This window comes from Marmota monax, unplaced genomic scaffold, assembly GCF_021218885.2.
Source record: "Marmota monax isolate L192 unplaced genomic scaffold, Marmota_monax_Labrador192_F-V1.1 WCK01_AAM20220418_F8-fsc00024, whole genome shotgun sequence".
Taxonomy (NCBI): domain Eukaryota; kingdom Metazoa; phylum Chordata; class Mammalia; order Rodentia; family Sciuridae; genus Marmota; species Marmota monax.
The window spans coordinates 14,468,056-14,492,276 of NW_026695224.1; the positions used below are offsets into that span (position 1 = coordinate 14,468,056).

The 24,221-nt window shown below is 36.3% G+C and overlaps 1 protein-coding gene across 3 annotated transcripts in view; it reads right to left on the reverse strand.

The window, feature by feature from the left end:
• The window catches only part of Cdh8 (cadherin 8), a 362,712-nt gene that overhangs the window by 178,449 nt on the left and 160,042 nt on the right, over positions 1 to 24,221 (reverse strand). For all 3 annotated transcript variants that reach the window (XM_046434742.2, XM_058575820.1, XM_046434741.2), the window contains exon 4: positions 14,304 to 14,423. In XM_046434742.2, coding sequence (XP_046290698.1) covers positions 14,304 to 14,423 — 120 coding nt within the window. The remainder of the gene's footprint in view (positions 1 to 14,303; positions 14,424 to 24,221) is intronic.

Genomic DNA, 24,221 nt, shown 5'->3' on the forward strand with positions numbered 1-24,221 from the left:
TTCAAATTTTAACAACTTGATTCTTTTACAGTAATTCAAGGAATCTGTATATTCATGACTAACCCAGGATAATCTCCTCACACCCCTTTTGTTCCCTATGGTCCAATTTCCTCCTCCACCCTTTTGTTCCATTCTACAAATTCTGTTTTTAAAATCCTCCTACATTCTTCTTTGGGGTGCAGGATCTCTTTCTTTCCAGCAATGTGACTTCCCTCCTTTCCTTCACATTATCTCTCAAAATAGAATTTGCCTCCTCCTCCTCCTCCTCCTCCTCCTCCTCCTCCTCCTCCTCCTCCTCCTCCTCCTCCCATCAAATCTCCTCTCAGACAGTGCTGCTACTTGAGTCCCACTTCATCAGACTGGTGTCTGCAAGACATGTCACCGGCTTATTGGCACAGCTCTCTTATTTTTAATCACCATTCCCACATTCCCAGTTATTGTACTTTTTTCTTTTTCTTTTTTTTTATTTTCTGAAAAATTATTTGTACTCATGTTCTCCATACCTTTATGTCTCTCCATAACCCTCCAGAACTAAGAGGGTCCATGGCACAAAAATTTAAAGAAAAGAAAAGAAAACATCTGAAATCTGTTTTATACATTAAAAAAGGGAAGAATCTGTATGGAAATCATGGACAATGTCTGAGTCTGACATTCCACAAGTATTTATTAAACACCTATGAAGCCAGGCTCCATCCTTATGGATTATCTGGACTGCAACCTTGACATTTTTAGAATAGAGTGCGAGTTACCCAGTAGAAAAACTTTGAGATGATACATGGAGTCTACAAGAGTCAGTAATTATCAGTGATGCTCGTGTACATAAAGCACATTTTTATTATGATTAGCCCAGACCTTTTGTGGATGTTGTGATCCAAGTTATGATTATGCCCTGTGACAGAGAGGCAAGCTTAGGGGGATGGATCTCTGTGTTCCTTCAGGACTGAAATAATTAGGCTAGTATAAACAAGAGAGGCCCAGTCTGACCTCCCTAGAAGGCAAGCCAGAGGCAAAAACAGTTAGAATGGAAAGTGAAGGAGATGTTCTAGTTAATAGAGTTGCCATACAGAGCCTTAGGAAGAGCAGGTTTTTATAGATAACATTGTTCCCCTTATGACAGTTATCAGACTTCCTCACTGCATGGCTTCTTCAAATGCATTGGATGTCTTATGCTTTTTGTTCTTTGTATTAAATTTTAAATACTATAATAAATATGTACATTTTAACTTTGTCTCTGGATTTTTAAAATATATATGATTTTTCCCTTGCTTTTGGCATCCTGATTTTTATCAGCCTTTTCTCACTCTCCATTCCCTCCTTCTTTTGGCATTGTGCTTACACTCCTTTGAATGCCTTTGTCACAACAAATCTAAATGAAGACATGTGTTTTGGGAATACATATTTGGTATGTGAACATATGAGTGAATGGAGTTCAGTCAGACTCTAAATGTCTGTGTCCTTCAACTCAATTCAGCAGATATTCACTAACTACCTCCTACTTGTGGTGTATAGGGCATGGCTAGGGACTCTGATACCCACAGCACTGATATCCACAGTAGGTGAGAGACAGGTTCCTTCCTACTCTGAGCTGTGTACCATAATGACAAAGTCTCAGGTTTATATATTTAGACTTATTGATTTTGTCCTCAGAATATAAAGACTGTGCCAGGTGCAGTGGCAGACACCTGTATTCCTAGAGGCTTGGGAGGCTGAGGTAAGAGGATTGTGAATTCAAAGCCAGCCTCAGTAACTTAGCAAGGCCCTAAGCAACTCATCGAGACCCTGTCTCTAAATAAAATACAAAATGGGTTGGGGATGTGGCTCAGTGTTGAAGCACCCCTTGATTCAATCCCTCATACGCCCCCCCCAAAAAAAAAAGAAGATAAAGAATGCAAACCACTGATGATTTCTGAGAAATTTTCAGTCACCACTTGGCTCATGATCTTTTATATAATGTAATGCCAAATAAAATACCATCAAAGAGTTAACATCCATATGTGCAGATGAGTGTAAAACATATGAGGAAAGTCATGTGATGCAGAGAAAGCAAGCATGGATTGAGATCAAGGCATAAATGTGTCTCCAAATGACATTTCTGCTTTGGGTGATGTTACATAAATCACTTAACCTGCTATCAGGATTTCACTAACTTGTTACATGAAGAACACTAACATTTTTGTCTTTAAGATCATTAAGGGATTGAATCAGGGAAATGGGTATGAGGTTGCCTGAAATATATATATTTCCTACGTCTTTGAGGTACAACATAACAAATTACTCAGTCACACTGCTGGTAAGTGATATTGGAATCCAGAGTTTTCCAACTCCAAATCCAAGAGCACTGTCACTGAGCAATAGTGCTTCCTTATCCATCTTTACTTAAAATGTGCATTTCCTGAGAGCTCTCAGAGCACATCAAAATACATTGTGCCATAGATAGAGGCCAATTGCACTGATGATTACCAAGATCTTTAACTGGTTTTATTTTTCTTTCTCTTTTGCTAGAAATTATTGCCAAATGTTGCCCCAAAGGATCCCAAAACAAGGGGAAGCCATTGATTGGTTCTGAACCTATCAATCATTCTTCCCATAGCTGCTGGTTTGATCATTTGATGTTCTCAAAGTGTGAAATTCGTCTTGTTATTGTTTTATATGTTTAGAGGAAAATAAAATTCCATAAGCCTCCTGGTCTTTATGTATGCAAATGATATGACAAAGACATTCTAGGGGTTCATTTCTAGTACAGGCGAGCTTTAATATCCAAAGAAAAACTATGGAAGAGAATCAGGAAACTAATAAATAAATCAACCTTTGTTTTTTCCTTTGTGATTTTTTCATACTGTGCTAACCCTGTCAGAAGACTCCAAACTTAGCTCTAATTTTTTAGACACCCACAGCAGGGCAAGAGAAGTGAAGTTACCTTCCACCCCCTTAGTTCTTCATCATTGTATAAGGTTGGATAATGTCATTCAAAGTGATGGTATTTGAGAGTGTCTCTCCAAGGAGATAAGTTCTGCACTAAGGGTTCAAGGTGCAAAGATAAATAGGGCACAGGTCTCTGGTCCAAATAATGAAGAAAACACCCCAATACAAATTCAACAGCTGCTAAGAAGCAAATTAATGCTTTCCTATTTGGAACATAGCTATCATGTTGTGCATCACTCTCTTATAACATCCATCAGGCCAAATTTTCTTTCTTCAGATTCTTTTGGGTGTATGTTTGAATCTACTTTGACTTCTCCACTCTGTTGAAATTTGGTCTCTGAGGCTTTAAACATACTTTTTACTGTAAAATTACCTTGCTCAAAACCTTCCCACTCCAAAATATATGACTAACACCTTGCTTGCTTTCCTGAGCACTTTGATAAATACCACCCTACCAAATATAAGGTATTTCCATCATTCCATGTCATAAAAGGGTAGTCCTAAATTAAGAATCTCAGCACCTAAAGTACCCCAGATGCACATCATAGACAGTGTGACCATGAGCAAGTTACTTTCTCTCTCTAATCCTCTCTTCATTTGTACAACCAGCACTATAATATTTTTCCTCCAGTGTCAAATTACTAGTGAGGCTTCCCTGAACAGCCTTTGCAAAATAACAACCACTCTCTGTTGACACTTCTATTCTCTCTCACCCAACCATCAAAGCCTCTGCCTATATGCATTCCACTAGGAGCAAAGACACAAAAAAACAAATTGACTTTTCTTCTGCATTGAAGTTGACTCAGCCCCTAGAACAGTACTTTGTAAGGAATAGTCTCTCAGTGAATTTTAATATGTTCAGTGACTCAAAGCTTTAATAAATATATTTTTCTTCTATGAACTTACAAGAAATTAGTATGGTTTGGCTGTTTGTCCCTTCCAAAACTTGTGTTGAAATTTAATTGCCACCACAACATTATTAAGAGGGCAACTTTCAAGAGATGATTTGGCTACAAGAACTTTGTCCCCATGAATGGATTAATGCTGTTAATGCAGGAGTAGGTTTCTTTTAAAGTGACAAATTCAACCCCTCATTTGTCTCTTGCTTTTGTCCGTCTTTGCCCTTCTGGTAATGGTGCCTTAATGTGCAGTGTTAAGACCCTTCACTGATGCCAGTGCCTTGATCTTGGACTTCCCAGCCTCTTGAACTGTGAGAAAATAAATTTCTGTTCATTATAAATTAGCTAGTCTGCAGTATTCTGTTACAGCAGCACAAAATGAATTCAGGCAGAAACTCCATATAAACACTCACAAGTAATGCTATCTGCAGATGTCTTCCAAAGATGCATGAAGGATTAGAGCTGACTTTTTGTACCTCTTCACCTTTGAGATGGAAAACTCTGGCCCCAGAATGCTCAAGAGTCCAACCCGGCACTGCCCTACTTAACAGGGAGCTATGTGGTGTCATTAATTTAAGCCTGTGAAACATTCTGAATACCTTAGGATCAAATTACTGTTGTGCTTATTCTTACTCTTATATAAATATTTGCACATGTGAAAATTCAGCACCTTGACATTTATTGAAATGGTTGCATTGAAAAATGAGGCAAATTGACTCAGAGATAGGTGTTGGCAGTCAGTGTGGGAAAGACAGCTCTTTGTCAACGCGACAACCACACTGGTGCAGCAAATATGCAGAAACAGGACCTACCGGGGTGGGCAGGGTGGGGTGTGGCTCATAAATGCCACTTCCTGCTCTGCTTCTCCTGTGTCCAACACCAGATATAAGCCCTTTGGTCCTGTACTCAAGGGATGCTCCATCAACAAAATAAGGGTGGTTTTATTTTGTGTATTAAACAAGATCAAAACTCGCTTTCCATCCAAATTATTTTCAAACCAGTGGTCTATGTTATCAATAATTTTCAGTTCCAATGTGGCCCAGGGTTGGGGATATGGCTCAGTGGTATAGCAATTGCCTAGCATGCATGAGGCCCTGGTTCCATCCCCAGTGCATGAGGGCTCACACACACACACACACACACACACACACTGTCCCATTTTTTTAAAATGTATTTTTCCCCCAAGTCTACTTTTAAGCACTATAGAAGGTGATGTTATACAGGAATAGATTTTCTATGGTGATACTAATATTTATTATTGCAATTTTATATAATGGGTAGATGGACAATAGAATCTGGTAGGGGGTAGATCTTTTCCTTCTAACTATGAAAGACAACTCCAGAAATACATAGTGAAAAGGGGCATAAAATCAATACTACATTTATAAACATTTCCTCTATACCTATTTACCATTTTTGTGCAGTAACTCCACAAGAGAAAGATTTTTAAATGTATGACTTTCTAAAGTTAGTAAAATATGTTGTTAAGAATGCTACCTTGATAGTGCATCAGAACTAAACTCTAATGTTTCGATTGATATCTTAGAGAGAGGACAAAGTTAATCCTGTGAGAACTTTATGGGACTGCTTCTTTCCTTGACCTCATTTGCAAAGAAGGGACTGAGGACCAGCAAGAATCCTTCCCAGCCCTTTTAGTTACAAATGTTTTAGAACTTTACTGTCCAAGGCCTGGCACACAGTGTCTTCTATTATTCCTATCTTTGTGCAGGGTCGCTAATTTGTACTCCAGTGAGTAAGGAAAAAATTAAAAGAAAAAAAGAACTGAAATTTTTGTTGTTCCATCATGCAAATATAATGCTTTTAAAAATCAGTTTCATTACAATTAGGCAATTTCTATTCCCATTTTTAAGAGATCCCAGGTGTCAGAGTGTAAAGGTGGCTTCTAAGATATATAATACCATAGCAACAACCTTGTACTTAATGGCATGGAAAGGAAGGTTCCAGTAGTGTTCTGTCACACACAAGGGAAATACCTGTAAAGAAACCCTCTATGTATATATGTGTATAGATACATATGTACACAAACACACACACACACACACACACACAATTTTAACTGTGCTTCCATATAACAACCACTTCAACTCTGTAAACCTGTGAATGCTAAAATTGCAAACTAAATTCCAAATTTATGGTTTTCATGGTCACATAAAATAGCCTAAGCTAGGTGCAGAGGTGCACCCCTGCAATTCCAGCAATTCAGGAGGCAAAGGCAGGAAGATCACAAAAGTTCAAAGCCAACCTCAGCAACTTAGTGAGGGCCTAAGCAACTTAATGATTATCTGAATCAAAATAAGAAAAAGGTTGGGAATGTGGCTCAGTGGATAAGTGTCCCTGGGTTCAATCCCTAGATACAAAAATAAAATAGAATAAAATAAAAGTAAAAAAAAAAAAGAAAAAAGGGCCTAGCTTATAATAAAATAATCAGACATAAGACTTTGAATGATAAATTACACATAATCACAAAGTGTACAGAGACTCTAGCATAATGCTTAAATCATATTTTCTAGTTTTTTCTTTGTTTTGTTTATATAGCCACAGAGTTCTTAGGCCCTGCCATGACCACTCAAAAAATTGAGTCTTTTATGCTTGTTCTTAACAAAACAGCAGGTAAATAGGAGTTTGAAAAACCTGTTTATTTTATAAGTGATTTATTTAAAAGGCACAAGTAGAAATATTTCTTTTCTGCCATGATATAATCACATAATTTTCTAACTGTAAGGGAAAGTTATTTCCAGTATATTTTCAGTATTATGCTGAGGATTTCTTTAAAGTCAGAGTTCTGTAGTAAGTGGAAAGATTTTGAAGGATGATGACTGATTGTCTGATACTGACTTTTGTTTGCAAATAGAACTATCTTGGGCTCCCCTACACCAAACTCTTGAATCCTCCACATCAAATTAATCTAAATCAATTACTCTGACTTTTCAAGAATATTCTACTAATGTTTCCACTCTCTTTTCATGAAATCCAACTCTATTATTTGAATAACAATAAAAATAAACCATCTATTTCATTACCTTACATGTTTTCTTCATAGCACTTTGGGCAATAAACAAGAAAACATCCACTTTATAGCATAAATATTTATGATCCTAATTATTTATGATCACTCTAATTCTATGAACTACACAGTATCAGGTGTATATCTATTTCAAACATCTTTTTGTCTCTGAGAGAGGAGGAAATTAATAAGTAACTATTTGCTTAGTTGGAAATAAACATTAATTTTAAATGAGAGCATCAAAATGTTTATAACACCTGTTCTGTTCCTTTCCTTTTTCTTTTTTATTCTAAACCCATTTATTTTTTCCCTTACTTTTTTCACAATTGTCTGCATATGCACATGGGAAGTTTAATACAGCTGAGTTTTAAAGTGGAAAGATGTGATTAGAAACCCAACTCCAACTTGTACTTACTTTCTAGAAGTTAATCAGCTCAGTGCTTTTATTTCTTTTCATGCAAAGTGAAGATGCAGGATTATAACACCCATTTTACATAGTTACTGAGAAAGTTGCAGAAACAGTACAGAGTAAGTAGCAAAGAAAGAGCAACTTGCTTCCCTTGGATATTCTGAACAGGGCATGTTAGACAGTGGTTAGATGATTCTTAGAATTATGTGCCACTCCTATGAATGCAATGTCACTGATGCAAGAAGGAAGGAGACTCACAAGCCTCCTTCAGAGGACAGGCTGAGCTTGTGATCTATTCCTATGTAGAACTTCTGGGCATACTCTTCATCCCTGGTTACCATCAACAATGCCATAGTTATTATTTCCAAATAATTAGATGCTGGTATCTGTTAAATAAGGCAAGAGGTATAGCTTCTAGAGAGTATCTGTCTCCTCTCTCCATTCAAGTTTGCTTAGTTGGTACCCCCTTCATCCCTGTATCATGACCCCAAGATCATATATGTGTGTGTATATGTTGTATATGATACACAACATATAATGTTTTATAGTTATATGTCATAATTTTTAATATATGTTCAGTATTTATCATTCACAGCACTCTTCACCTCTAGTGCCTGAAACATGACTTAGAATATAAACGGTGACCAAATGCCAATTAATGTGAAATATGAAGACATTCCCAACTATCAATATATAGCTCAGCATTTTGGGTCTGCCTGAATTTATCTGAATACTGCTTCTCAAAGAACTGCACTAAGCAAATTCTTTAGCTGGTCCCCTTGGCAGGAAAAATGGTAATCTATGCAATCCTGATTAAAAAGACACCCAGTGTGTTTGCAATTTATCACTTTGACTCAGAAGGTTTAAAAATGACTCAATTCCGTGAAGGCATTCCATGAAGACTCCATGTATTATCTTGATTTTTCTAAAAGAGAGCCATTCATTACATGGATTTTTTTTTTCCCAAGCAGTATTTTTTTCCTTGGCTCTTTTATACAGGTTACACTGAGACAAATGTTATTTGTAGCCAATGAAGAAAGATAGTCTGAGTTTCAAAAAAAGGTCAATGAATTAAGTTAGTTTATTTTTAAGCAGGTGATTTTTCATACTCTGGGTTGCCTAGAGCAAAGTTTGGACCGTCCTGAAATTTTACCCTGGTTTCCTTAGATAATTGAGCATTTATTATTCACTTGTCTTACATTTTATTTACTTTCCATCTTCAATGACTTAGAATGGACCACAAGTGTTTTCTCACTACTGTGTTCAAATTAGTGCTTTTTAAATAAATGCCACATCTCTCCCTGTCTGTGCCCAAAATGTTACGAGAAAACATATGGTTTTGGGGGTGGCAGGGAGGGAAAGGCATTTTTTTAAAAAAAGCATTTTTAGAATTCAAATAAATTATTTTCAGTCTTTGACCTGCAATAATAAAAGCTATTCATAAAAAATGATGATTCATTTTACAATTACTACTGCCTCACATCTTCCCCAGCAATACTCTGTTTCCTATGCCTATGTATAAAGGTCTGCTTCCAAGTTATATAGTTTCCTTTCCAAACCAGTAACATCCCCTGGCATAAGCCACATTGCCTGGAAGTCAAATGGGAGTACAAGAGAATGTCAAAAACTTTAGGATGTGAAATCAGTCAGTTTCACTTTGAATCATGCTTCAAACACCTTCAGCAAGAAATGGATCAAGTCAGACTCTATTCTCTAATCAGTAAAACTGAGATGACATTACTATCTATTTCCAAATACTGTGTGGAATAAGTTAATACAAATTTTTGATAATGGATGCAAACGTGATTAGTACAGTGCCAAGAACATAATAAGTGTTCATTGAGTGAGGTGGTTGTTTATTTTCTTGTTTTCATTCTCCAGTTGTTATAATTTTTTAATATAATTTTTTTAGTTTTAGTTGCACACAATACCTTTATTTTCCTTATTTATTTTTATGTGGTGCTGAGGATTGAACCCAGCGCCTCACACGTGCTAGGCGAGCACTCTACCACTGAACCACAGCCCCAGCCCCTGGTTGTTATAATTTGACAGACAATTTTATCTAAAGATGGGGATGGCATATTACCTTTCTTTCTAAAACAGGATTCTGTCATTTGCAAATGGAGACAGAAATTCTTACCTCTGCAAGTTGGTTTAGTACTCTGTCAAACAGAGAAGACTGTACAAACACAATGATTTTTCTCTTTATTATTTATGTCATTATTATTAGCAGTAGCAATAGTAGTGTTATCACAATGACCTCTCAAATAGGAAAATACATTAATATCCATTTCTTTCTCATTTACTGGACCCTGAATCTTTCTTCCCACATGACCTAGAAGGAAATCTGAGCCAGAGATTATCATGGTCTCACAGCTCGATTTTGCAACACAAGAACAGTGTTGTGCTTCCTTGGATACTTAAAGTATAATATTAGATATGAAAATAGCACAAGTGTTCATCCTATATAAATTTCAAACTATAAGCAGTAATACTTGGAGTTAAAATATATTATTTTTATCAGAAAAACAGAAAGAGTATACACCAGAATTTCCCAGAGGGTTCCTTTAACACTGTTTCTATGAATTATGAGCAAGATTTTCTCTTTCTAATAATTTGCTCTTACTTTATCCCTCTCTCCTTCCATGGCTTCTAGTCCCTTCCTCACTCTCCCCCATCCTTTGTTTTCTCTCAGTTACTTGTTCATGTATGTTTAGGTGCCAGACAACCTCCTAGGAACAGGAGTAGAAAGAAAACCAACAAATCAGACAAGCCCCATTCTTTCTCCAACTATATATGCTGGTATGGAAACTGACTTAAAAATATAAAGAGTCAATAGACAAGACAATTACTGATTTAGTTAAGCTCAAACAAGAAAATTAAACAGAATAAATGGCAAGTCTCTCTGTGGTCTGAAGCTGATACCTGAAATAAGATCAGAGAGATCGTTACGACCACAGTACATAATTCCATAAAGTGGGAATGTAATAAGCAAGGAGGAGCAGAATTTATTTGTTTCCAAGTTAGGAGTGCTGCTCATAGCATTCTTTTGAGGAATAAACAAGATAAATAAAGGATTTTTTTCCCTTTTTTGTTTATCGAAAATATTCTAGCCTCAAGGATTTGATGACAGTGGTCTATGAACTACCTTCTTCTCTGAAGATCATAAAGGTGGTGGCATTGCACAGCCTGGGAGGGAAAATTCACTGCCATCATATTGACCATTCTAGCTACTCTTGCTCCAGGTGAGATGCTTGCTGGAATAGCCAGAATCCTGGAGTAAATGGAATGGAGGAGAATGAGCCGACACAAGTGGTGATGTTCACTAGTATGGAGCCAGCATTTTATGATCCAATTATACTGTGTCACTTTCTGAACTTGCGAACTGACCGACCAAGTAGAGTCAATGTTTCAGGCATTCTTTCAGAACCATGTTGGTCTTATAGAAAGAGTCTTTGCTCATCTGTGAAAGTTTTTTATCTTTTATGGTACTAGAATTTTAAGTCTCTGGTCAAAATTAGTGAACGTTCTTAATAATTTTGAGGCACAGCATATATTTTTTTTTGAGAGAGAGAAAATTTTTTAATATTTATTTTTTAGTTTTCGGTGGACACAACATCTTTATTTTATTTTTATGTGATGCTGAGGATTGAACCCAGCGCCCTGTGCATGCCAGGCGAGAACACTATGGCTTGAGCCACATCTCCAGCCCCAAGCATATATTTCTTAAAAATAAAAGCACCTACTAAAGCCCCTGCTATCGGTTTGTTCACCAAACATCTGTTAACCCTGAATATTATGATTATTTTTTTAATATTACATTCATTTATTTGGTACGGTAAGAAGTTATTATCTCTTTTCTTTCAGTGTGCATGTTGGGTCAGCCAGAGGCCTGCGGCTTGGATTTCAAGAACTTGCCAAGGAGTGCAGTTAGCTGAGGAATTCAAGCCAAACTTTCTCTTGCCACACAATGACTGAGCATGGTGGGTGTGATAAAGCCTGGCCCCTTTTCTGCAGTGTAGGACTCCTAAGGGTCATCTTTGCTCCAAGGATCCCCATAGGTTTGGCCAAGATATTGTTTGGTCCACATTACCTTATCCTGCTTCTTCTTCGTCTTTCCTTGCTTGTATAGCCGATCTGCATCTGATATGAAGGACTTCTCTACACAGGCTTTTTTTCCTGCCTCCTTTATCTTTCTTAGACATAACTCCCCAGTAAGAATAAGCCACTTGTACTGCTAACTCTGTCTCAGCATCTATTTTCCATTGTACTTAAGCGATACACATCTTTTGGTCACCAGAAAGTGTATTAAATTCCATATGTTCAAAAAATTAAAAGTCCAAGTGTTCAATGCTCTCTGTCCATTTTTTTTCTATATTTTTCTAATAGAAAAAAAATTAAACAGTGTTCTCCATCTATTTCTGCATGGCTCTAATCCTCTCTCTCTCTCAACACACATATCAATACACACACACACACACACACATTCATACCAGTCTCAAAAAAAGACAAAGAAAGGAGGAGACTCATAGAACTAAACAATTTCCACTTTCATTTTCACACACTCAAATATAATTATTCAGGCGTTTACACAAACTCTTTACATTTCAACCATATATCTGTCTGTTTCAGCTATAGAATAAAGACTTACTCTTTGCTGATTGTCAGCTGCATTGAGACTGCTTTAGTTAAAAACTTCAAGCTCATTCACCCAACATATACAAAGCAACTACTATGTGAATTGTTCAAGTATCATTTCTCTCCATGACATTATATATGATAGTGTCAGAATAAATCTTCTAAAATATAAACCAGATATTTTATGGCTCTCATATTGGAAATCGTAAAGCTAAAATAATTGTGTGCTTAGATACACATAATGATGAGTAGAAATTTAAATATTAGATGAAACTGACAACATTTAATTAAACAAATGGATACACACACACACACACATATACACATAAAGATATACATCAATGAAGCCTAAAATTGCCCAAATCTTTTAACTTATAGGGAGGGGGCTTTAATTATCTACATCTCAGTGTAATTTATTCTTAAGATATAAATTATTTAAATGGCATTACCATGCTTCTTTTATTTATGTTGAAAGAAAAAATCTGTCTTTCAAAATGGATCATGAGATATTTGCAAGCTGAGACCAGCCTCTAATGTTTTTTTTTTCTTCCTATGTTTAATTCAGTGCCTGACACATAGTGAATGCTCAAAAGATATCTGCTGGATTAACATCTGTATTATACTCAGAACAGTGAACAAAAAGACTCAAGTGAACAATGGCCAAGAATGGAAGAAGAACACTATTCTATTCCACTTAGGTAATTAGCACAGTGCTTTCTTAAGAAGCCCCGTACTCAGTTACTAATAGGGCATTATGTAAAAATGTGGATGTGTAACCGATGTGATTCTGCAATCTGTATTTGGGGTAAAATTGGGAGTTCATAACCAACTTGAATCTAATGTATGAAATATGATATGTCAAGAGCTTTATAATGTTTTGAACAACCAATAAAAAAAATTAAAAAAAAAAAAAAGATTCAACAAAAAAAAAAAAAAAAAAAGAAGCCCCGTACCATAATTATTGACTATGAAAGGTGAAGTGAAGTTCAAAGACATCTGACAGTAGCTTTGAAATTAGGGACCTGGAGGCAATTCCTAAGTCTGCTCCTAACTCTGCCACTCTAACTTTGGCCAAGTAATAGGACATATGGAGACTTCCTTTTCCCTTAAGACTCAGGGCTGACTGCCTGCTCTGCCACTTCTCCAGGGTGATCCAGGGACCCAATGAAATAGAATTTATGACATGCTTCCTTCCTGGCTGAGGATGAATATATAATCACACCTGCAATTAATGCACTTTACAAGAGTGCCTTCCTGCTTCCAAATCTAAGTTCAATTTTAAGCCATGACCTACTTATGAATAAATGTACTTTTTTTTGTTTTACTTTTAAATGCATGAGGATTTTACTCCTTGACTTAAGAAAATAAAAAGCACACAGAAATTTTGAATTTTTAATTTAATTAAAAATTGACTTAATAGCAAGTCATGGAAATTTATCTCAATAATGCTAAAAATAAATAAATAATATATGTGCAGGTGTGTATACACATATGTTATATTAATTTTTTTCTATTTGGAAATTTGCAGACAAAATCACCAGATACAGAAGAAAAACACAAAAAAGATGCTGTTTTTAATACTTATTTTTAAAAGAACTTTTAAGAATAATTTTGTTCTTAATAATTTTAAAATGTGATACAACAAAATCCCACAGGATTTAAAAGTTATTCTCTTAATATATTATTAAATTAAAACAATTAGAAAAATACCTCTTCGAGTACAAAATCTACTGTTTTTATGACGTTATTTTCCAAAACATTTTTAAAATGAGAGTTGTTGTTTTTACTTTTATTTGCATTTGATTGTTTTTAGAATAATTTAATTCATGGTCTTTAAAAGTTGTACCACCAGACCTCAGAGTATTGGCTGGATTGAATACTGAACAGAAAATATCTTCATAAGAACTCTAAAGGATAGACATCAGTATTCTGTTTGACCAATGAGGACTCTAATGGCAAATGTAATACTATCTAACATGCATTGAATGATTTCCATATACCATATGCAGCATGTTGTATATTTATTGCTTTATCTGATATTCATTCTAACACTAGGAGGTAGGTTCCATGCCCATTTTATATATTTGTGAATTAAAACTTAAGAATTTACTTATCAAGCACAATACAGCTTATGCATGACTGAAATTATATTTACCCTCTTATTCCAGCAAGAAAAATCATTATCAGAACATCTTAGAAATAGGTGATAGTCTGCATAGGCTCTGCCATTTGTTTTCATCAGTATCAAAATGGTTGTAAAGGATACTCTGAGCCTCACAGTGCACATCCAAATAGTATGAATACAGGTGATGAAATACTTAGCCAGAACATTTCATAATCCAATCCCAAGAAAAATGTTTCCCTGAAGCATAAAACATGGTAAATAGAATTAAAAATGTAGGACACAAACCTGTTTCAGGCTCAATGGAGAAATAAGGCTGCCCTTCCAAGATACTATAAACCAGCTTTGCACTGTTTCCATAAACTGGGTCATCAGCATCCGTAGCTGTTACATTAGTGACAGACGTACCTAATAAAAAGGAGAAGAAAAAAAGTAATAATTAGCACTTTAATTCTTCGCCAAGAGCTAAATTTTGCCAAGCATATCATACAGAAATCCATGTTGGGAATAAAGAAGAAAGAAATCTCTTTTTAAAAAAATGGAGATAAACTGCTGGGTTCTAACTTCAACAACATCCAAGTCTTTTAAAAGAAATGGTACTGCTAGGCTGGAGTACTACATAAAGAAGGCCCTTTCAGTATCTGTATTATTTCAGATTTCTTTGTAGTTTTCATTTTAAAACTACCTATTAGATTCAAGTTGGCTTGGAGAATATGCAAAGGAATCATATCAAAGGAATTTGAAACATAAGGTTAATAATATAATATAGCCATGTAGCATTTAGGTTTTGCAAAAACACAACTGAAAGTACCTGGAAAAATTGGCTGCTGAAAAAGCTGTACAAAAATATCAAAGGAATATTTTATCCTATCGTATTTAATTCCTCAGACTATAAAATTAGATCGGAACTACCAATTAATCAGCATGCTTAGATAATTAGGCCTATGGATAATAGAATCAAAATCTTTTTCTTTTCCAGATTAATCTTCAACAATTCCACACATGTCTTGCCTGAACTGGAGTGTATATTTTAAGACAAAACCTCTATACTCAGGAAGCTTACAGTTTGGTGGTGGGAAGGAAAAGAAGGAAACAGATGAATTTAAGGAGAAATTGAGCTGAATGTCATAGTGTCAAGGAAGGAAACCTCACTTGGTCCAGCATAGACAGGGTGGTCAAAGACAGGTTGCTGAGAGAGAATGCATCTAAGTTAAATCATTAAAGGCATGTCAACTTTAACATAGGAGTATGGTAGGGAAGGAGCTCCCAACAATGTGTTAAGCACAGTAAAGGCAAAGTAGCGACCCTGGGCCATTTGGGGAATTTCTGAACCTTGGGATAACTTGGAGAAGTCTGGATTGATAACAGGAATCATGGCCTATATGCACAGGGCCAAAGCCTTCTGCACTTGTGTTACATACACACAGTAATTACTGAATACATATTTAGTAACTGAACAAAAGTGTGAGTGAATAAGGTATCTGATGACTTAAAGAATGGTAGATGTCACAGAGCAGTTTCTTGGAAAACTGATGCTCAGATTTCTTGCAGAATTTTTACTGGAGGGTGCTCTGCATCTATCTGTGTGGGGGCTGGGCAAGAGCACAAGAGTTGTGAGGCAGTGACAATACAGGTCTCAGTGGACTCCATGTTGGCTCTAGAAAGGGGCTGCCCATCAAGGAGATAAGACCCAGCCTTCACGCTGCAGCACTGAGGAGCCCTGAGGTATGAGCTGCCCCCTGAGCATGGAGAGCTGGCATGATCCAGGCCGTCATTTTGGAAGAGGACAACAGTGAATTGGTTGTAAGGATCTGATCATCAGCTAGGGCTGTGAATACTCCAAGCTCCCATGCACCTAGGGGAAGTGTTTTAATCCTGAAGGAGATGCAGTATGTATATGAGCAGAATACCTCAGTGATGTCCGAAAAAAGGGTAAGGTCTTGCAATATCTTGCCAATCTAAATCCTTTTGAGATGTCTGAATTGCAGTCTCTCTTCAAGATAATGTAACAATAATATTTGTTGAGAAGTCATTAATCTTATAAAATTGAAATTTCTACTTGGAATGATGATTTTGAGATTCTACAAAATCTACAATCAACAACAACAACAAAAAAATGCACTGAATACCTCTTGTGCAGCACACTCCACCTTACGCTGGAAAAATATATATCCACACCACACATGTGTGCACACACATACGAACACACAAGTGTTTAAATCAAGACTCATCGATCTTGCTAGTGAACTGAACATATAAAAGTACAATATTTGTTGTTATTTGAAAATTACATTGGTTGTGGAAGAATTGGAGGCAAAACCTTCCAGGTGAAAGATAACAAGGAAAAAGTGATAATAGGAACAATCAATTATCAAAGTTAAGGGTAAAGATTTGAGCTAAGGGAATATTTGAATGTCAGATTGGAGAACACCGGCTTCACCATTATGAAGCAGAGAAGATATTTCAGGTAAAGATAAGTCCTATGTTGGGGGTCACCCCTGCTCTTAGTGCTCCAAGATTTAATTGGAAATCAGAGAATATTAGGAGCACTGCTGGGAGGCACCTGTGATCCTCAAAATTTGGAAGACTGAGGCAGAAGGATTGCAAGTTTGAGGCCGGCTTCAGCAACTTAGTGAGACCCTATCTCAAAATAAAAAATAAAAAGGGATGGGAACATAGCTCAGTCATAAAATACCTGTGAATTCAATTCCCATTACCATAAATAAATAAATAAGAATAAAAAGTAAGACGGTCTGGCGATATACTCAGTGGTAAAGCACCCCTAGGTATAATCCCCCCTGCCAGTTTTTTTTTGTTTGTTTTTTTTCTTTTTTTAACTAGGAGAACAACTAATTACAATTTTACAGCAGAAGTCTACTTTAAGTAGTGATCAAACATTAACCCAGGGAAATTATGATAACAACAGATATCTGTGCTAATTCCCATGATTTGATCCTTGTACTAATATGTTACACTGAACATAAAGTGAGAGGTGCCTGGGTTTGAATGTGTTGCACCCAAAATTCAGGAGGTGCCAATGCGTTAGAATTGAGAGTGGAAGGCCTTTAAGAGGCAATTAGGACACCAGAGTTCTTTGCTTATAACTGGGGGAGTTCCTCTCTCTTGCCTGTCCACCTTCTGCATGTGAGGACATAGCATTTCTTCCCTCCAGAGGATGCAGCTAGAAGGTCCTCACCAAATACCAACACCTTGATCTTGAATCACCCATTGTCTCCAACTAAGATAAAATAAATTTCTGTCCTTCATAAGTTTACCCAGTCCCAGGTATTCTGTTATAGCACCAACAACTGGACTAAGAAGGGGTATACTGCAACTATATTTGCAACTTTTCTATAGGTCTAAAATTAATTTAAAAATATTAAAGAAAAAGAAGAAATAGAGACAAAAAGACTTATGAGAAAGGGGAAACTCTTCTGTGCAGAAGACCCTGGGATGAGTTCATTTTTCTTTGCTGTCTAATGTGTTGAAGTTAATTCTTTTTATGGCATTACTGGAGATTGTACCCAGGACTTCATACATGCTAGAAAAGAAATCTGTCACTAAGCTACATCCCAGTGCTTTTTAATTTATTTTGAGACACTGTCTTGCTAAGTTGTTGAAGCTGACATCTAACTTGTGATTCTCCGACCTTAACTTCCCAATTTGGTGGGATGTGGTGCTTTGATTTCTTAAAGAAAAAATTTAATTCTTCCATTATTAAAATAAGCTTAATACTTAATATGAGGTTAAGTTAATGAATCTAGGCATTCAGTTCTTGTCATTGCCTAAGCCCTGAAAAGAGAAATGAATGGTCAAAAATTTCTATCATGACCCAAATTGCTTTTTTAGTGATGACTCTTAAATGAGGAAGTATCTTCTTAGACAAATAAATAAATAAATAAATACATAATAAATCCAAATATTTTCTGAAGGATATCATCATGGTATAAATCTGCAGACAGGTGTGTTTTGGCAGAACAGTATAGAGTTAAGAGTTTTATATAAAAAATGGCCCAAACTTGTTCTGAAACACTAATCTTTATCTTTTTACCTGAGGCAGTCTCAGAATAAATTCTACAATATATATTTGTGTTATTATGAGAAGAATACAAAATAATATATGTTAGTGTCTTACAAAAATTATCACATGCTAAGCCTATGAGCAACAATTTCGCCTCTGGATGAGACTCTAGCTTTGGAAAATAGATCCCTAGGGCCCTTTTTCACAATAAGATGGAGACACTAGGAGAGTATTTTTAAAATCTTCTCAGGCAATTCCACTGTAAAGTCACCATTCAACACACATGTAGTAGGCATCCAACTTTAAATTTTGTTTTCACCTCTTCACCTTAGAGACATTAATTTCTAGCATGCATACTTTGGAAAAAAAATCTTTTATTCAGACTTGTTTGTAAAATGAAGTGTTTTTAAATCATTCACAATGCAGAAAAGACATGAAGACCTTTTCTGGTTAAATGGAAGATGAGAATACTTTCTAGGGAGTTTGCTATCGCAAGGCTGATGATAATCATTTAATCATTTCCATTTATTGCTTATTGTAATGTGATCATATCTTATCATGAGATATTACTAGCTCAGGAGTAAAGGGCCAGGTTTCTATCATTTAAATGCTCTGTAATTCAGTTTTTTCAATATGCAAAGATGATCATTATTATTCTGCAAACCTCAATCTTTTTTGTGAGGATCAAATGTGGTTATATGAGTTTATGGGAGAGGCTGAGAGAGTAAATTTGGAGTCAAACTATCTTGAATATTTGTTTCAGACTCCATCTCCAAATTTTACTAATTCTTTGTACTTGAACAAATAGCAAAACTTTTCTAATCCTTGGTTTCCTAATCTGTAAAAAGGAAGATGATAGTTTTTGTCACACCATAGACTTTTTGAGATAATTAGATGCAATTATTTAGGTAAAGAATTATTGATATGATGTTATTAAGAGCTCACTGTCATTCTTTTGATAAATACATTATATGTAAATATATGTAAAACTGAATAATAAACTGGTCTTTTAAATTCTAAGTGGTGGTAGATGTTTTAATGTATAATTGTCATTTTGCATAATAGTAATATATTTCCATAAATTTGAGAGGAAACCACAGGAAAAGGAACCTTATAACCATAACAATAAGAAGGTTAGATACAAGAAATAAGTTTTGGTGCTCTGTAGTACAGCAGGGTAATCATAATAATGCATTATTATCATTAATAATGATAAAAAACATAAGGTGATAAATATGTTAATCATCCTGAGTTGATTCTTTCCAAAGAGAAACATGAATCAAAAGTCACAATCTTACAATCCACCACAAAATATGTACAAATATTATATGTCAATGAAAAGTACTTTTTAAGAAAGTGATTTCCTTAGTAAAATTGCCCAACCAGAGCTAGACACACAGCCTTACATTCTTCTATCCAACCTATCTCACATCATTTTCTTCTTTCAAATAAAAATTAGTCCTGGCTGAAGAATTAAAAGTGTTTAACAAAGTATGCATCAGGCACACTGTACCCTCAGTACAAAGTTGTTTGATGTTATTTGGATGGATGGCATTCAGAAGAATGTCATCTCTCCCATCCACCCAAATCTCACACAGTTGCCAAGATGATCTACAGGGCTGGGTACCACAACAGCAATGTATGGTTTAAATATGAGGTATTACCCAAATGCTCATGCATGAGACAATGTAAGAATTTTCAGAGGTGAAATGAATAGAGTTTGAGAGGTATGACCTAATGGGTGGATTAATCTATCAATATGGATTATATGGGTGGTAACTTTAGGCAGGTAGGTTGTGGCTGGAGGATATAGGTCACTGAGGCGCTCTCTCTCTCTCTCTCTCTCTCTCTCTCTCTCTCTCTCTCTCTCTCTCTCTCTCTCCAGCACTCCTTCCTGTCAAGGATAATACTCCTCCTAACTGTGATCCAAGACAGTTGATGCTCCTGTACACTGGAATAGATGTGCGTGGTGGTTTTGTGGATGCATTTGTCAAGTGATTACCCGTAAGGGGGGAAATGGATGCTTTGAGGTTAATCTTGCAGCAGAAAACATTTCTAGCTGCAATGTAGGCTCCTCCATGGAAATGCATGCAGAATGCAGACCACAGAGGTAAATTGAAAAGTGTAAACCTTGAAGGATAATGTTTCTTCAGAGCAGCAACTGTTGGTGTGTGATAAATAGGACCCTGAGCCATACCCAGGAAATATAACCACCAGGATTCTTTGTTTGTGTTTTCATTTGGAACTGTTTTTGTCCCTTTGTCGAGGATACAAGAGACTCATTTAGCTGGTGACTATAAATTTGACACTGTGCCATTTCTCCAAGAAAGCCCCTATTATAATCCAAACTTGATGCTGATCCTAATTATAATAATATAGCTGTTGTATTTCCAGCTGTTGTCAACAAAAATGATCCCTGTCGCCACAATGCAGTCGGCTAGTATCAAGTCAAGTGCGAATATGTCAATTCCAAGGTGAATTCTCCTTTAAACAAACCCATTTTTTTTTTCTGCATTTCACTTCTTGGTTAAGTGGAATCTGCCAATATGCTGCTTGGATGTTAATTAACAACAGAGGATCTACAATATCATTTGCCTCTTGCCACACATGAAAGTTTCCTCACATTAACTATAAGACTCATACTTTCCTCCAATCATGACAGCAAACACTGCAAGCAAAATTAACCATCAAAGATGTTATTCTTCAGATTAGAGGTTCCAGTTTGCTGACAAACTAAGATGAAAGGCCTTCGGGAAAATAAGATGTTGGGGTTTGGGTAGTGCAGCCCTGTTAGCTAGGCTATACTTTTTTTATGAGCCAGTCAGCACACCGATTGTGCACATTATTCAGAAAGAAAAATGCTAGAGCTGACACCCCAAGCAGGAAAACAAAGGTTTGGTGCAGCGTGAAAATGTGCACACTGGAAAAGCTAAAAGGATTATGATGAAAAGCACACAAACCCCATTTGCAAGGCATCCCTTGCAATACATTTTTAGAGAATAAGCATTCTAAGAGCAGGTGGGGGAAATAAAGAAGTTCAACCTTGGTGATAGCTGAAATTCAGAAAGGCCTGCAATCCCAGCCTCCAATTGTTAACTTCAAACTTTGGATTTGAACTTCTAGCTCACCTGGTTCCCAGTTCAGTGTGTACAATCTATGGGCAGAATGCCTGATATTATCACCTGAAAATGCTTTACCTAAACATTCGAGCATCTCAAATGCCTATACCAGGTCTTGGACATGATGCAACTGTTTTCATTATTTTAATAAAACTCAATCTTCACCTCAACTTTTCTCATCCCCCTTATTAATTCCTTCAAGTACTAGAGTGCAGTACAATAGGTACTGGGGCACAGGTATTGCCATGACAACCTGTTTTTTGTTGCTGTTGTATAGCTGAGCAATAATTTCACATGACCTGTATAGCTTGTTGACATTTAAATTAACACTTACTAGAAGCTGAAACTGGATGTTTCCAATGTGTTGTACCAAATTCATTACTTTTTAGTTTTACAAATAATGCTTTGGGATATTTTCTTACATGACTGGTGTATATTTCTGTAGGCTTTTTGTCGGTTTGTTTCTTATTTCTCCAGTTCCAATAGAGCACAATCCTGTGATTAAGGAAAAAGCTGAGAAATAGATGCAGGCAGCCCATGCATTTTCCCTTCCCTCTCTCTAGCTAAAACCGGAGTCTTCAACTTTCATTTCTTCAGATAGGGCATCAAACAAATTTTCCCAGTGGGAAACTTGGCCTAAATCCTACCAGTATTTTTCGGTTTTGCTTCTTAATTATAGAAGACACATGCCAAATATCCAAACCTCCAAGGGATGCCTTAGGGGGTCTTTACTGAATGATGAGGATTATACATGGATCAATAAAAATTAGGACCTTTTAAAAATTTAACCCTACACATGAAGATTTCTTCCCCAGTCAATTTGTGGGGGAAATGGTGAACCACACCATGGGACCATTGAACTATAAGCCAGAGGACAGGACTTCTGCTTCCTTCCAGGAACTTCTAGTATGAATTACTGTTGCTTAAAGATACGAAATGATAGTAGAATAGACCCTTCTGTTTTGTTGGTGATCAATCTTTCTGTTAATAATAGCCGACAGAATAAGAAGCCGAAGCAGTGTGTCTCATCGTTTCACTTCAAAACCCTTTCTTTTAAGACATATACCACACAATGGGATCCTCAATCATCAGTTCCCCCGTTTATCTTTGTTTTTTGCAAAGACCTAACCGTGGCTCACTGGGTGTTCTCTTCCCAAGCCAACTCTCAGCTGGTAGTGAAACCTTGCTGCCAAATTCCACATGCTTCAAATTGAATTTATTATGGAAACAGGGACAGATTCTTAACTGCAGTCGCGTGGAGGGACAACACCGAAATGTTTCCTGTCATTTTTCTGGCTGCATGATTTGGGACATTGACTGGGGAAATAAAATTCAGTTTCGGTATTTTCTTCTGGAGCTTTTAGAGATCTAAACAGTTGTGTAACTTAATGAAACACCCATGCACACTTAACATTGTGTTTTCAGAATGAGCCTAAAACTTTCAGAAACAATTAAAATACTTCAGAAAATGCAGTTGAGCACACAGATGTCTTCTATTCACCCATGCATCATCCCAGTAAACATCTGTATTGTGCATTGGGTGAGAGAAATAGAAAATATTGTATGAAAATGTATGACTGTAAAATATCACCCATGTTTACTATGCACAGGAGAAAAGTACCTTCTGCATCCCTCAAAAACAATGATAGGATGGTGGCCTGCAAACAGATAATGAGGACGATTGGAAGCCTGGTTGTGAAAACTAATAAGCTTCCTGTTTTACAGTTCTGTGTGCATAAATAAACCCTTTCAGAATTGAGAGGACTCTCTTTTAACACTCCAGGGGGAAAAAAAAGGTATTTTCTTTGCCTAGGCTACCTGCTCCCAGCTATCTTGTGCATCTGTTATCCATGGGATGAAATCCTATAAATACTGGAGAACTAAACTGGCATCATCTCTGCTTTAGACTGGCAGCTTTATCAATCCTGACCTTGCAAAATTATGCTACCAGTGGCATTGTAGGTGACTTCTGTAATGTGTAAGGCCTGAAATAGGTGGTAATTTCACTCCCTGAATTTATATGAACTCATTCCTTCACTCACACTCCTAGAATGGCTATATGCATGGCACGGACAGTGTGCCAGGTATTGAGTTAAATGTAAAATACACAAGAATGTGCAGGAAAAGTCAGAGTTTCTGTAAGCAATCTAGTCACCTGATATCTCTTTCTTATAGAAATCTGCAAACCTTTGTGGCACTTATTTTCAAGAAGGTAGCAAAATATAGTTTAAAATAAACACATACACACACATTCTACAAATATAATGTTGGGAGTTTCTGGGATGTCACTTTATTAATAGACTGAGCTCATATTCTGCATTCATGACTTGACACCCTTACCAAGCATTTTCTTAAATAAATGACTCAGTTTCCTAAACCAAAATATGAGAATGGTACCATTTGCTTCATGTTCTTATTGTGAGGCTCTGTAAAGATAACAGACAATCAATCTTCCCTAGGTGAGGGACAATGGTGGAGTCACACTCCAGGGCTCTCTAGAGCAGGCTTCTTTATTTATGTTTGATAAAGTATGGATTTAAGGCCAAGGTGCATGAGCATAAGAATATATCCACTACAATGATTACTTTTAGTTATTTTAGAATAAGCTTCTTTTCCAATTAAAAGCCAGGACTTTTAGACATTATGAAAGCAGATGCAGTTGGTATCCTTTTCTAAAGGAAAAGACAAAACTCTATCCCATTTCAAACTAAAGGAAAGGAAAGGTCATTGAGTCAATGAAGCTATTGAGAAATGAAAGACTCAAATGAAACAGATTTGATTTGGCAGTCATTACAAGATCTACATTTCCAAAGAGATTTAAAAAAAATACTAGTGTTTACTAGTGTACACAACATATATGACCTTATAGCTGTTCACATCCATGATGTAGCTAAAATGGAGGTAAATTGGGTTTGGGTCTCCTACTTGGAACCTTCAATATTTCCGAATCTTTTTATGAAGACCCTGCTACATATCATGCCTTCTTTTTGACACCAGGGAAACTAGCTAGAAAATTCTTGTTTTCTGGAAAGGCAGACTTGTGGGAAGGCAGAAAATTAAAAGGGC